We start from the raw sequence: 14,948 nt of genomic DNA on the forward strand, positions 1-14,948 counted from the left end.
AAAGTGGGCAGATACCCTCAGGTTCCTGCTGACTGCTGCCACGGGGAGGGGGCAGGGTGAGGATGCAGGCTTTCGGATCTTCTGAGGTTTCAAAAGAAGCCCTCAAACTGTATTTGTAAACACCCTGCTCTTTCAATGTTGGCTACTAATTTTAAAAACTTCTGTGTGGGCTAATCTTGTTTGCAGTGGTCCTGAGTTTAGACTTCTGGGCTAAGGTATCACTCCAAATGTTCTGGCCCTAACATGTTCCTGCAGAGAGAAAGATGCTACTGTGAGCTGTGATAGCAGGACAGGGCCACAAGGTGTTTGCTTGCACCCACAGTACATTCTCCAGCCCTCATCTGCCTCATGGCTGAAGGTGCATCCTCCCACGGACCCACCAGGCCTGCCCAGGGAGATGGGTAGGCCCAAGTGGTTGAAGCTAGGATTACCTTAAGTCTGCTCTGGTACTCCATGATTTCAGCGCTCAGCTGGAACTTGAGGGTGTCGAGCTCCTGGCGTGCAGCTTCTTGGAGGCTCTGGGCCCGCTGCTCAGCCTGGGTGAGCTGGGCCTGCAGGCCAGGCAGTGAGTCGGCTGCTGCTTTGGCCACCTTCAGCTTTTCCTGCAAGCTCTCCTTCTCTTGCTGCAGTCCAGCTACTTGGCGTTCCAGGCCCTCTCGCTCCCTTGAGGCTGCCTCTTTGGCGTCCTGGAGCTCCTGGACAGCACAGGCCAGTGCCTTCTCCACTTGCTCCTTTTCCATGGTCAGTGTGCAAACCTGGATGCCCAGCTCGGCTGTGTCCGTGTTGGCCCGGTGCAGCTGCTCCTGCAGCTCAGCGTGCTCCAGCTGTGCTTCCTCGGAGCTGCATTTGGCCTGGGACAACTCCTCCTGCAGGGCCCGCAGCTCCTCCTCCCTCTGCTGGGCCTCACTGGTCCTCTCCTCCTGCAGTGCCCCTTCACGCTCTGAGCACTGCAGCACCTCCTGGACATGGGCTCTGTTAAGGGCTTCATTCTGCTCCTTCAGCTGCTGCACAAGGGTCTTGTGCTCCCTCAGGACTGCCTCAGCCATGCTTAGCTGGCTCTGCATCTTGTCCTGGTCATCCAGAGCTGCCCGCATCTTGGCCTGGAGGTCCACCACCTGAGCCTGCAGCCGTTGGGCCTCCCCTTGATGGACTTCCAGCTGCGCCTGAGACAGGGCCAGCTGGGCAGCCAGCTCACGGGCTTCATCGTCGGGGGGTGGGCCAACTCCCTGTTGGCCTTTCTCTGCGGTGAGGACTTCAATCAGCTGGGTCTGCTGCTGGCACTGGCTTTCAAGAGCCCTAAGCTCTCTGTGCCGGGCCTCTGCCAGTTGACGGCACTGCTCCACCTCCTCCTGCAGCTGCTGGCACTCATCCTCCTTGCTCTGCAGAGTGGCCTCCTTCTCGGCCACCTTGGCTTTCATGGCCTCCTTGGCCTTCCTTACAGCCAGCAAGCTTGCCTCCATCTGGTCGCCCAAGTGCCGGATGCTGGCCTGCTCAGCCTCCAGGGAGGCCAAGGAGCCCTGGATGGCTGCTTCCCGCTGCTGCAAAGCCTGGTAATCGGCCTGCAGGGCTTGCAGCTTGCCCTCCAGGAGCTGGTTACGCTCGACCACATTCTGCAGCTCCTTCTCCAGTTCCCTGTTGGCCTGCCGGAGCTCTTCCTCCTGGCTGCCCTCCTGCACCTTGGTATCGTCTAACTGTGCCTCCTGCAGGCCCTTCTGCTCCTCCTCTGGCTTCCCACAGGCCTCTTGCAGACTGGAGTTCACAGGGACCAGGGCCTCATTCTTTCCACCTGCCACTGGCAGTTCTGGGCCGGGCTGCCCAGCAAGCCGCTCGAGTGCACCGACCTTCTGGCTGAGGTGGTCTTTGTCCTGGATGAGCTGCTTCTTCTGCTCCTCCAGGTCACTCACATGTTGGCTCACCTGTGCCAGCTGGGTCTCTAGGAACTGCAACTGCCGGGTCAGGGACCTGACCTCCTGCTCCAGCAGCTCCTTTTCCTCCTGTTGCTGTTTTTTCTCCTGCCTCAACTCTGCTAGCTCCTGCTCCCGGGAGCTCGAGTGCACCAGCAACTCCTGTAGCTGTCGCCAGAGCTGGTCTGCCTCCTGTCCCTTCCCAGACAACTCCTCCTGGAGTGGGGCCATCTCCTTCACCAGGCGCTCCAGGCTGGCCCAGGCATCCTCCTTCAGCTGCAGCTCCTTGACCAGCTGCTCCAGCTGGGCACTCTGCTGTCTGTTGACCTCCTCGACCTTGGTTCTCTCCCTTTCTAGGGCTCGAAGCTTCTCCCCTAGCTCCTGAATCTCCTGGGCCGCATCACTGGGAATAGGTTCTTGCTGGCCTTTTGTGTCTAGTGCTGTATCTGCCTTCTGCTGAGCCATGGCTAGCCAGTCTGGGATGCTGGCTAAATGCTGGTTCTTCGTGCCCAGTGAGTCCCGTGTGGTCTTAAGCTCCTGTGCCAAGGGCTGCAGCATGGACTCCAGCTGCCGCAGGGCTGTGTGGTAGTCCTCCTCCTTCTCTGCTGCTCCTAGCTCCAGGGCCTGTAGGCATGTCTGCAGCTCCTTCACAGTGTTCTGGGTGGCCTGGGTGACCTCCCACTGCTTCTGGAGCTCAGCCACCAAGCAAGTGAGGCGAACGTTGTCCTCTGCTGCAGTGCGCCCCCTCTCCCTCTCTGTCTGCAGTTGCTCCCCTTGCAGGCTAACAGCTGCCCTCAGCTCCTGGTTCTCTCTGTCCAGCTGCTGCATGCGCTCCTGTAGCTGCTTCTCCCGCACCTCCAACTGGTCCAGCTCTAGTCGCATCTCATCAAAGCCCTCCAATGCCTCGTTGTTTAGGGGGCTGTTCAGGTCAAAGTTGGACACCATCTCTTGAGTCTGGGAAGAAAAACACAAAAGACAAGTGGCTTTGGGATGAAGCTACAGGGCTACTCAGAAAAGCTTTAGAGTTTAATGAGAGCAGAGGTAAAAATACGCGCATTACTTGCCCTAAGGTTAGTCTAAAGAGCTATTCAAAAGACTAGAATCCCTTTGCTCAAAGCATCTGCCACACATTCAGCAGCACATTCCAAAGCCAGGAGGCCACCTATGTGAGCTCCACTGAGATACAGACTTGCTTTTCCCATCCAGCCTTCTTCAGCTTTTAATAGACGTTGTCTCTGAGATAAATTCAGTTATATCTAAGCTGTTGTTCACTCATTGTGCCACACCCATACCCGCAATTCCTGGCATGATTAAGCCACAAAATAAGGTAAAAGATTCATCTATTTTCTACTCTTAATGCTCCTTATATTGATCATTTTAATTTTTTAAATTGCTGATCAGTTTTCACAGAACTATATACAGCCGTGATAAATTCACATTTCTAAAAAAATTAACAAACTGCCCCTACCTACTAACACTGACTGAGCCCTTGCATATGTCAAGCCCTCATCTACGAACTAGAATGATTTTTACTATCCCCATCCTGTGGATGAGAGAGCTGAAGGTTAAGTAATTTCCCCTTGGTCATAGCTGGTAGGTGAGAGTCAGGATTTGACTCTGTCACTTTTAACCATGGTGCCAAACTGCTTCTTTTAAACTACTTCAAAATCATTTAAAAGAATTTAATTTTAAGAGAGCCTAGATTCCATTTGGTTGAAAAACCCAGACTCCAGGGAATAGTGGCTATAACTGAGTGGTTCTATTGCTCTGGCTGGAACAACAGGTATCTGAAAACATCACCCTTGAGTTGCTAGGGGCAAGGACATACCCTGGTAGAAGCTATAGTAAGATAATTCCCAGCCTTCCTGGCCTTACCTGTAGGTAGCTGCTCACCAAACTGCTCATGCTGGAGCTGCGGCTAGGGGGTTTCCACAGGTAAGCAGAAGAGCCAGTGGCCAATGTCCTCCTGTGGGGCCACAAAGCAGACATACCTGTATTCAGAGCAGGAAACCTACATACATGGAGGCCTTGCTGGTCACCAGGCAACCAGGTGGTGGTAGGGGGCTGCCTTCCCAGGTAGAACGTAAGGAAGTCAAACCCAACAGATTCCACCAAAGAGCACAGCTACACTGGTCTGTAACAGATGAACTCCATGGCTAGAGTTTTACCATCATGGCTTTCCTCCCACTGCCAAAAAAGAATTATGTGAACATGTATTTCCCGATATTTGGTTTAAATTTTTCTTGAGCTTTTGGTGCCTGCCTCAGTTTGTCTGCCAGTGAGGAACAAGCAGCAGTCAGCTTGGTACATAAGAGTCACACTGTGCTTGAGGGCTCAGCTGCCGCTCTGTATGACACAGCAACAGTGTGGCTGGGAGGCTGCTTCTAGGTCACATAACCAGGCCGGTCAGTGCAGATACAGAACATTTCCCTCATCGCAGAAAGTTCCATTGAATGGCATTGCTTTAGAAATACAAAGGCTTGTGTGATAACCCTTGTTTAGCAGGAACCTCAACACATTTTTACTTCATCAGAATCATCTCCTAAATCTAAAATTATTGTGTTTTCAAACTTAGTCTCCACAACCCAGCAACTGCCCTTCACAGTATCTTCCCTGAAGACAGTCACATAGGTACATAAGGAAACAGTTGGGATGCTCTTGGCAGCCCTGTAACTGGAAAAAGGGAAACCAAACACATGGCTATTCACGAATTCTCTACACCATGGGTTAGCATTCTTTTTTCTTTTTTTGAAAAGGGCCAGATAGTAAATATTTTGGTCTTGTCGGCTATATGGTCTCTGTCACTCAACTGGCACTGTTAGCATAAAAGCAGCCATGGACAACAGGTGAATAAATGGGCGAAATTGTGTTCCACACAGCCCTGTGGGCTGTAGTTTGCCAACCCAACTCTATACTTACAGAACTCCATGTATAAACAGATACAAAATCTCAAAAACAAGGCAGAATGAAAAAAGCAGGTTGCAAAAGGAGAGCTATCACATGATTCAACATGTGTAAAATTTTAAAACATTTACAAAATACAACTATATATATATACTATATAAACTATTTACAAATACACAAGTAATAATGAAAGCATAAGATCTGGGCATGAAATGCATTGATTATAGGGCCACGATTACTTCTGAAAGGGGAACAAAGGGGAAAGGATGGCAATGGGGTTGGGCTTTAGCTGCTCTATAATATTTTATTTCTTAAAAAAAGTATCGGATGTAACCAAGTCTCCCCATCAGAGCCAGCTTGACAGGGGCTCCCACTGGGGTAATTGGGTAAGTGGGATAATTTAAGCTTCAAAATAAATAATGACAGTGACAGAATGTAACCTATTGAATAAAGTAAGAGTCCATGAGTCAATACTGCTATGAATGAATAAATGGGGAAAAAGAAAAAGATCTTCCTTACAGCAGAATGCCAACTAATCATGGAGTTAGAAAATCACTCTGGTAATGACGATGGTAATAACTGCTTCAGGCAAGAATTATCAAATGGTATTAAAACTAATACAGGACAGATTTAAGAGAAAAAAGGATAATAATGTAATTTCAACATGCCTTCCCATAAGATACATATTCATTACAAAGGAAGAAATAGTAACTTTTGGAGAAACTTGGCAAGCCCCATGTTACCCAAATGACCAGGATTAACCTCATTAGTAATGAAACAAATCAACACTGTGCGCCTCCAGATACAGGGTGCTGACAAGACAACAGCTGAGGCGTTCCTGCCAAAAACACTTAACATAATCCAATAATGAGGAAACATCAGACAAACTCAAATTAAGGAACAATTTACAAAATAACTGGCCTGTATTTTTCAAAAATGTCAATGTTATGAAAGACAAAGACTGAAAAACTGTTCAAAATTAAAGGGGACGAGAGAGGCATAGCAATTAATGAATTAACAATGTGTGATCTGGGATTGGGTCTTAGATTATGAGAGACATTATTGAGATCATTTGTAAAATTTAAATGAGATCTGTAGATTAGATAGCAGTATTGTATCAATGTTAATTTTCTGATTTTAATCACTGTACTGAGTTATATAACAGGATGTCCTTGATTTTAGGAAATGCCTAATTAAGTACTTAAGAGAAAAGAAGATCAAGTCTGAAATTTACTCTCAAAAGGCTTAGGAAATAATTCAACATGTAAATAGAAAAAAATGATAAACAATTATAGTAAAATATCAATAACTAGGGAATCAGGGTGAAGGATAGATGAGTACTTTGTATTATTTTTGCAACTTTTCTGTAATTCTGAAATTATTTCAAAATGTAAAAGTTTTAAAAAGAATATCTGGGCCAGGCGTGGTGGCTCACGCCTATAATCCCAGCAGTTTGGAATGCCAAGACAGGATTGTTTGAGCCCAGGAGTTCAAACCAGCCTGGGAAAGATGGCAAGACTCTGTCCCTACAAAAAATAAAAATAAAAAAAGGACACCTCAATATGGCAAAATGTAAGCTATTAAATCCTGGTGGTTTGCATGTGACTATCACATTCACCACTTTTCTCTATATGTGAAGTATTTCCTAATAAAAAATATGAATGTTAAATTTTAAAAGCCTTATGAACAGAAAGCAAAACAAAACAAAGAACGCTGGACTTGATTTTAACCTAAGTCAGGTGTCCCAGGCCTGCTGCCCACCAGCTGGGTGACTTTGTCAAGTCCCCTGATCCTCTGAGCCTGTACCTCATACCTCCTTCCTGGAGCTGATGTAAGGACTCTGGTGGTATGTGAGTGCCACACTGGTATAAGACATGGCTGGCTTGATGGCCTCAGAAAATAAAGAAAGAAGAAACAAAAATGCAGCAACCTTTCCTGCAACCCTTATGTGGACAAGCTGTGGCTTTTACTTCCTCTCCTACTGCTTAGGAGCCTTCTGTAGTAACTCCATAAGAATAGGCAGGGGAAAAAGCCCACTCCTCCCCCAATGCCTATAGCAACAAGTGCCTTAAAAAATTTTTAAAGCCTTGGCTTTTGCTGTATGCATCTCCACTGACTCATGCCCTGGCCAATTAGGTTGGTTTAAGGTTGGAGCCTTCAGATGTTACTGTTAGTCATGATTTAACAAAGTCTGTAGGTAGTACCATCAGGACATAGGCAGCGGCAAGGACTTCATGTCTAAAACACCAAAAGCAACGGCAGCAAAAGCAAAATTGACACATGGGATCTAATTAAACTAAAGAGCTTTTGCACAGCAAAGAAACTACCATCAGAGTGAACAGGCAACCTACAGAATGGGAAAAAATTTTTGCAACCTACTCATCTGACAAAGGGCTAATATCCAGAATCTACCAGAACTCAAACAAATATACAAGAAAAAAGCAAACAACCCCATCAAAAAGTGGGGAAAGGATAGAACAGACATTTCTCAAAAGAAGACATCCATACAGCCAACAGACACATGAAAAAATGCTCATCATCACTGGCCATCAGAGAAATGCAAATCAAAACCACAATGAGATACCATCTCACACCAGTTAGAATGGCAATCATTAAGAAGTCAGGAAACAACAGGTGTTGGAGAGGATGTGGAGAAATAGGAACACTTTTACACTGTTGGTGGGATTGTAAACTAGTTCAACCATTATGGAAAACAGTATGGCGATTCCTCAAGGATCTAGAACTAGATGTACCATATGACCCAGCCATCCCACTACTGGGTATATACCCAAAGGATTATAAATTACTCTACTACAAAGACACATGCACACGTATGTTTATTGCGGCACTATTCACAATAGCAAAGACTTGGAATCACCCAAATGTCCATCTGTGACAGACTGGATTAAGAAAATGTGGCACATATACACCATGGAATACTATGCAGCCATCAAAAGGATGAGTTGCGTCCTTTGTAGGGACATGGATGCAGCTGGAAACCATCATTCTTAGCAAACTATCACAAGAAGAGAAAACCAAACACCGCATGTTCTCACTCATAGGTGGGAACTGAACAATGAGATCACTTGGACTCGGAAGGGGAACATCACACACTGGGGCCTATCATGGGGAGGGGGAGGAGGGAGGGATTGCATTGGGAGTTATACATGATATAAACATCATGCACATGTACCCTAGAACTTAAAGTATAATAAAAAAAAAAAAAAAAAAAAAAAAAAAAAAAAAAAAAAAAAAAAAAAACAAAGTCTGTAAAAGGAGCTGGAATAAGAGTTGAACAGTTTTATGTAATTTACTGAGCAAGCAAAATTGCTTTAAGTAGACTGGTGGCAATCTTCAAAACTTTAAATGTCTCTTTTCCTGTCTTTTAAACCAAGCAATCCTTCAAGGTACCTGGCAAATGTTGGCCAGGCAGCATCCAAGTCATAGCCCCTCGACGCCAGGTCAAACTGAACCTCAGTCAGCTCATAGAGTTGGCCCACAATGTCCGAGCTCAGCTTTGGCTGCAGAAAGGGGCTTCTTGCGTAGTACCAGTCACTGCAGAAAAACATGTCAATTATAAGAGTAATAAAGATAAAGAATGTGTGAATTTATTCAGTCCTCCCACTGTGGCTCTGCCTCATCGAATTCCAACTCAGGTTACTAAATTAAAAGACACAGGCATACAAACCAATTTCATTTTCATGGTAGAAGAACATAACTCTCAAATAAGCTTGCTCCTCTTCAAAGAAATTACTGCAATGATCTGGCTGCTTGTTCATTTATTACATACATCATATCTACTTCTCAAAAAGGATATGGGAACCTTAAATGTCAATTATTTGCCAAGAAAGGGCAATTGTAGGAGAAAGAAAACTTATTTTTTGAAAGATAACTTTACTTTCTATTCCATTTTCAGAACTCAATATGGGACACTAAACTCAACTGCTAATTTCTGTCCAGATACCAATTTAAAAGCCAAGGAACAAATTATTCAGAAATGTTTCAGCACCATAAGACAGGGTGAGAAAAAATAAAATAAATGTTATCTGCATTTTGAGGTAATGGTTGTTTCATTTCAGGCAAAGTAACAAGAATTTAAAAAGATGCATCAGAACACAGTTACTCATGCCTATAATCCCAACACTTTGGGAAGCTAAGACAGGAGGATAGCTTGAGCCCAGGAGTTCGAGGCCAGGGTGGACAATATGGCAAGATCCCATCTCTACCAAAAAAATAAAAAATTAGCTGAGCATGGTGGCATGCACCTGTAGTCCCAGCTTCGCAGGAGGATTGCTTGAACCCAGGAGGTAGAGGCTACAGTGAACCATGATTGTGCCACTGCACTCCAGCCTGTGTGACAGGTTAAGACCCTATTCCCCCTACCCCAACCCCCACCCAAAAAGAAAAAGATGGCTGGGCATAGTGCTTCACACCTGTAATTCTAGCACTTTGGGAGGCCTAGGCAGGGGGTTCACTTGAGTCCAGGAATTTGAGGCCAGGCTGGGCAATATAGTGAGACCCTGTCTCTACAAAAAGTAAAAAATTAGCCAGGCACAGTGGTAAATGCCTATCCAGCTACTCGAAGGCTGAGGTAAGAAGATCACTTGAGCCCAGCAGCTTGAGGTTATAGTGTGCTATGATTGTGCCACTGCACTCCCGCGTGGGCAAAAAAGTGGGACATTATTGTCTGTGAACTGTGATTAAGTCAAGCTGTTTATGACGATCTTCACCAAACATCTAAAACAAAATAACCTTCAAATCAAATATGCAAACTTTTTCAACTCACACCCATTCACAAGGCCTGTCACATGCATGAGAAATACGAGTACATCTCTACACAAATCCATCTTTAAGTTGACATAATGAAACAAAAGGTTTTCCTTTGTAGTTTTTTTAGATTAAAAAAAAAATTTGAATACTCCCAAAGGAAAGGGGCCAGGCAAGAGATGCTGGAAAATCCAAAGAGGTTTAGTGGACCGGTACCGGATTTGTAGCTTCTAAGCTGATACCCACTCTCCCCATTATAGACTCAATCCCTGCCCCTCTCCTCCCTTCTCTCTTCCCTGCTGAAGCTTCAGCACTACCTGCACAAAGGCTGACTGCACACCTGACCTGAGCTCTGCAGTGGCCCCCAGTCCTGGCTGCCCACCACAGTCTCCGGTGTGTTCACTGAGTATGCCAGGTGAGGACCCAGGCTCAATAGTGTTAAAAACCCCACAGGTGATTCTGCTGAGAGGCCAAGGCTGTAACCTGTCTGTCCAGTAGTGCTGGCACCAAGGACATGCCGTCCACCAGGGAAATTGTCTGGTATCGGGAGTTAAGAGAGCAACGGCTGAGGCCTAGGGAAAAGCATTAAGCCCCTCTAAGCCTCAGTAACCTATACAAACTCAGTGCTACCTGCCCACATGTGTCAAGGACTTTGGGAGGAGGGGTGGAAGACAATGATAGATGTGGAAGGAGTCTGCAGTGTCACGAGGGACACAAATGAGCACTATGTCGCAGTTGTCATTATTATTAATGAACTTTAGTTCATTTCTGCATGGGATGGTGCTAAACCCCAGCCCTGTCCTGCATTTACCTGGTCACTTTGGTGTTCATGAAGCACTGCTGTAAGGTGTCTGCCAACCTCTGGTGCACCAAGGAGTAGCGAATAAATGCTCTTCCTTTCCCCAAGGATGTTCGGAGCTGGAGAAAGCAGATTACATAGAGCCAAAGAGCTGTTAGCCTAACTCCAAATACAGACCTGGTCTCATAGATGGCTTGTGAAACACAGACACAGGGCAAAAAATGTCACCCAATTTTACCCTACACGCCGTCCTTCAAAGGACACAACACACTTGATACTATCACTGCCGAGAGTAAGGCTGGAAGTGGGCAAACTACTTGCAGGCCTTCATCTGAGAATAATCTGCAGACTCCAGCAAACATATCATGGAAGAGATATTAACAAGAGGCTTCCAGACATCTGTGGATTCTATTGGAATGTCACTTTCCCTCCTCTGCTCTATCAGAATCTCTGGGTTTGGAGCCATAGGAAACCAAATAAAACTCAGTTTTATGTTAGAGTCAAACCTGGAGGTAAGTAAATGAAGGACTTCTCACACCACAAGTCAGCTTGAGGAGGAAGAAGAGATGGTCTCAGCTCAGCTAATGCTGGTTTGTTTTTAAGGTGTGTGGGGAACAGGTGCAGGGGAAGGGCCCAAAGGCTTGGCAGAAACATGTGCAGAAGGAAGAAGAGAGGGACAAGGGCAGAGGTGCATGTGTGTGGCTATATAACTACCTCATTTGTGTTCCATGAAACCATCAGTAAAATCTACAAGTCTGCCAGCGCTTTCCTGGTTGGATTTCCTGTTCTTGATCAGATATGCCAAATCACTACATTGAATCAGAAGGAGCCCAGGGGTGAGACCAGGGGTGTCTCTAGGCAGCCCAGTCACACGGGGCTAAGGATAAAATGTATATGGGTCTGCCTCACAAGTTTGGCATGGATTGCATAGGAAGGCCCAGGTGTAGGTCTGTCTTCAAAACCTCTCCCCACAGAGCTTATACCTAAAAACCAATTCAGAGGAAGGGGAAGATGTGACTGGAACTGTTTTGAGGCTTACATTCACACCACTCAAAAGCTTGTTGTGATGGAGATGGAATATGTTGGTCAGAGACTCTGCCGTGAGGCCACAAAGCAGGGCTCTGTCAGCTGGGAGCATACAATGGCCAAGGCAGATGGAATAAAAGGGACAGCCACAGAAGACACTTGGGCAAGTTTGCAAATTAGGATTCATATTCCTGATAGGTCAGCCCAGAAGCTCAAGAAAGTAGGCAGGAATTCAAAACCTCCTGACCTACCACATGTACCTGCTCTCTCAGGCTCTGGCTCTGGGTAGGGTAAGTTGGGACCAATACCCTCCCGACCCCTTCAAAGGTCAGAAATATTTACAGTGTGTATATGTGATGGGGGAAGGGGGAGCAGTGGTTTGCCAAAGAGGGTTCCTATAACCCATACTATTCAGATTTTAATTCCGACACTATATTGAGTCACTATCTGACTCCAGACCCCTGTATTTAATGCCAGTGCTTGAGGCTGTACCACATATTTCCTGACTCAATGGGGTAAACATCCTGGTGTATAGCACCTTTTAGCTCAGAGCTATATTTATTCTTACTGCTGACTCAAGGAAATGATACCATATGAAGTAGTTTTAAACAACAAAAAGGTGTTAAATCTTTTTAACTAGAGAAGCTGTAAGACAATTCCCCATGTGTGTTTCGGGTGCAGCCAGGACACCTGGAAGTGAAGGCAGGCAGCAGCCTGGTTTATTGGCTTTACAAAGACCACCATGACATGTCTGCAGACAGACGATCTCAGCAGATTTGCGGGGGAGAATCTTGATGGTATATCCTGTCTAAATCACTTTTTTTTTCACTGACGACTGAGGTGAGAACAAAGTGTTTAGTGGTGATAACCAGGAAATTCAGGCAATTGGAAAGAGCTGAGCAAGGCACTGTGAAGTGAAGCGTGTCAATTATACAAACAGACACCCTGCAGAATTTCATTAAGACCCTCACATCACAGCCCAGGTCTGTAAGCTCCCAAAGACAGGAGCTTGTCCTTATTTTTGGCAAACTTACCATTATACCAGCCTTTAGAACATCAAAACTTTTTAATGGCAAACATTTGAGGCTATATTTTTAGTCAGGCCCATTAACTGAATTATATATATATATGGAACTATTTGTTTTAAAAGGTATTTTTAGGGGGAAGGGAACACGCAGCATTTTGATTTGTAGTCCTTTGTACTACAAATCAAAATGCTGCATGGCCTTTTTATGTTTTGAGATTATGGATCCGCTTTCATTACCTAATTCCTTAATTTTTTTTAGCTTCTAATCAGAACCCACATACACTATCCCGAGAAGCAATACAATGGCAGCAAAGGACAGGGAATCTGCAGGGTACGTGAGAGCTGATTCTGCTTTAAACCAGGCCATTGCGCCATGAGCCCGACGCCGAGCTACACCCTCATCACAGTGAAGCACAGTCCAAGCTGAGCCCATACTGAACCTCCAGCAATGGTTTCTTAGAACCTTCACCTGTTCTAGCCTAAATAGCTGCCTCCTACCTCAAAGGGGTCAGAGGGGACCTACAAATGCTTCTTATCCATTAGCTCTTACCCTCTCAGTTAAATACCCAGATGGCGACTTCATTATTAAAATCAACCAAGTATCCAGCAACTCACTTAGCCTAGGGATGTTCCAAGCCATTCCAACCCATGATGCCCCAGAGAACAGTCTTCAATAGAGATGAAACAACTGGACCCTATGGGAAGTAGAGCCTATGCCAGCCACTAAAACACCAACATTCATGCAAGCAAGGAATGTTTTTGCTTCTAGAAAGTCAGTTTCCATGGCTTCAGACTGTCTAAAGATCTGTCTGCATTATGAGAAAAGAAGAAGAAACTAGCCAAAAAGTAGATGTGTTTTAGCAAGCATTTCATAATCCTGGGGAATGGGGATTAAAACTAAATTTATTTCCAGACTTCAGCTGTCCAAAGTAATAAAGTCAAAGGCTTTAGTTGCTCTGATGCAGTGGCTGAGGAATGAAGAGAGGAGAGTGACAAAGAGAACCCCTTTCACATTTATGATGCATTAAAATTAAAATACTGCTCTACTTCATGGACCCAAGTATCCCACCAGACCTCACCAGACTCATCCACACTAACATGGACATTAAAGAAACTCGCAGAACCAGGCCTTTAGAGCCAGGATCCTTCCTCATCATCTCAGATGTCAGAGGGTGCAAATGGTGGGAAATGTCCAGCTGTTGATGGCAGCGTATCTAACACCATCATTCTCTATAAGAAGAAAGTTATTCGGCTCCAGCTGGCATGGTTGGTGAGAAGCCCTTCCCAGAATACCTAACGCTGTGGTATTTGTGGGCAGCCAGCCAAGCAGCAGGACTGTTGACTTTAAAGTGACTTCACACTCTAATGAAGAGATACTGAAAAGAAAGAACAAATGTACAAACCTCCTGTTTCAAATTTAGGGGTTTACCTGCTCCCTGATATGCAAAGTTCTACACTCCTGGATGGACTAGGCTGACGAGAGAGAAGAAAGATTCTCTGAGGGTTGAGGGAGGAAAATAAACAGAGAGTAGAGTGTGAGTGTGTATGTGAAGTATGTGTGTGTATTTGTTGTTCTGGAGTTTTGTAAAACAGCAAAGCCATGGCATTTTGCTCTTGAGGGGCTCAGAATTGAATGTAGAAAGTTCACATATCACTATTTTAAGAAATGTTTCTTGAGATCCCACATCATTCTCATTTCAAATCTAAGTTTCCCAGGCAAAGTGTAGGGAAAGTAGCCTAGCAAACTCTAAAGAACTTTACCTCAGAAAATAAATTTTTTAAAAAGATGGAGCCATCCTATGCTGTACATCTCAAGGGCTACCATTACCAGACTTACAATGTATGTGAACAGGCCACCCTGTTAAGTAACATGTGGGTTGTGGCGTGAGGTACATTCAGGACTCAGCATTCTTCCTCTTGGTAAACACTCACTGAAGTGGTTTTCCGAAGCCTGAGCCACTGCAACAATGAGCATTGAGTATACCTGGACTAGATTTCTTTACCACCCTTAAACTCCCACTTCCTCATTTAGCTGTCTGCAGCAAAGGTCTCTGCAAGATCTGCTTTAAGCAGACAAAAGGAAGACACGAAGTTGTTGGCTGCTTGCTCTGCTTACCTCCGAGATAGACTTGACAAATCGGATCCCATCATTGGCTCCTTTCACCTTGGCCAGGCAGGCACAGAAGTAATCCCAGTAGTCCTTCTTGTTGCCCAGGAGTGTGGCCTTCTCTTTCTGATCAAACTGGGTAGGGAAAGGGACAGGGAGAGGAGGTCCAAACCCACCGCTCTTCATCCCAGCATTTAAATGATAAATAATAACGATAGCTTCTTAGGTGCCAGCACTGGGTGAGACCCTTTATTGGCATTATTTTTATTTATTGGCACATCAAGGTGTGTTAATACCCTGTTCATATAGTTGGGTGGAAAACCACCAAATTTGTTATTAACAGATGAGAAAGAAATATAAGAAAAGAGTCTTAGCCAGGTGTGGTGGCTCACACCGGTAATCCAGCACTTTGGG

The 14,948-nt window shown here is 45.3% G+C and overlaps 1 protein-coding gene across 2 annotated transcripts in view; it reads right to left on the reverse strand.

Annotated features, from left to right (window-relative positions):
• The window catches only part of FYCO1 (FYVE and coiled-coil domain autophagy adaptor 1), an 80,158-nt gene that overhangs the window by 49,138 nt on the left and 16,072 nt on the right, over positions 1 to 14,948 (reverse strand). For both annotated transcript variants that reach the window (XM_033204706.1, XM_033204711.1), the window contains exons 4-8: positions 14,544 to 14,669; positions 10,387 to 10,493; positions 8,220 to 8,363; positions 3,780 to 3,870; positions 432 to 2,858 (exon numbers count right to left, since the gene is read on the reverse strand). In XM_033204706.1, coding sequence (XP_033060597.1) covers positions 432 to 2,858; positions 3,780 to 3,870; positions 8,220 to 8,363; positions 10,387 to 10,493; positions 14,544 to 14,669 — 2,895 coding nt within the window. The remainder of the gene's footprint in view (positions 1 to 431; positions 2,859 to 3,779; positions 3,871 to 8,219; positions 8,364 to 10,386; positions 10,494 to 14,543; positions 14,670 to 14,948) is intronic.

Source organism: Trachypithecus francoisi, unplaced genomic scaffold (genome assembly GCF_009764315.1).
Source record: "Trachypithecus francoisi isolate TF-2019V2 unplaced genomic scaffold, Tfra_2.0 Lachesis_group0, whole genome shotgun sequence".
In the NCBI taxonomy this organism is placed as follows: domain Eukaryota; kingdom Metazoa; phylum Chordata; class Mammalia; order Primates; family Cercopithecidae; genus Trachypithecus; species Trachypithecus francoisi.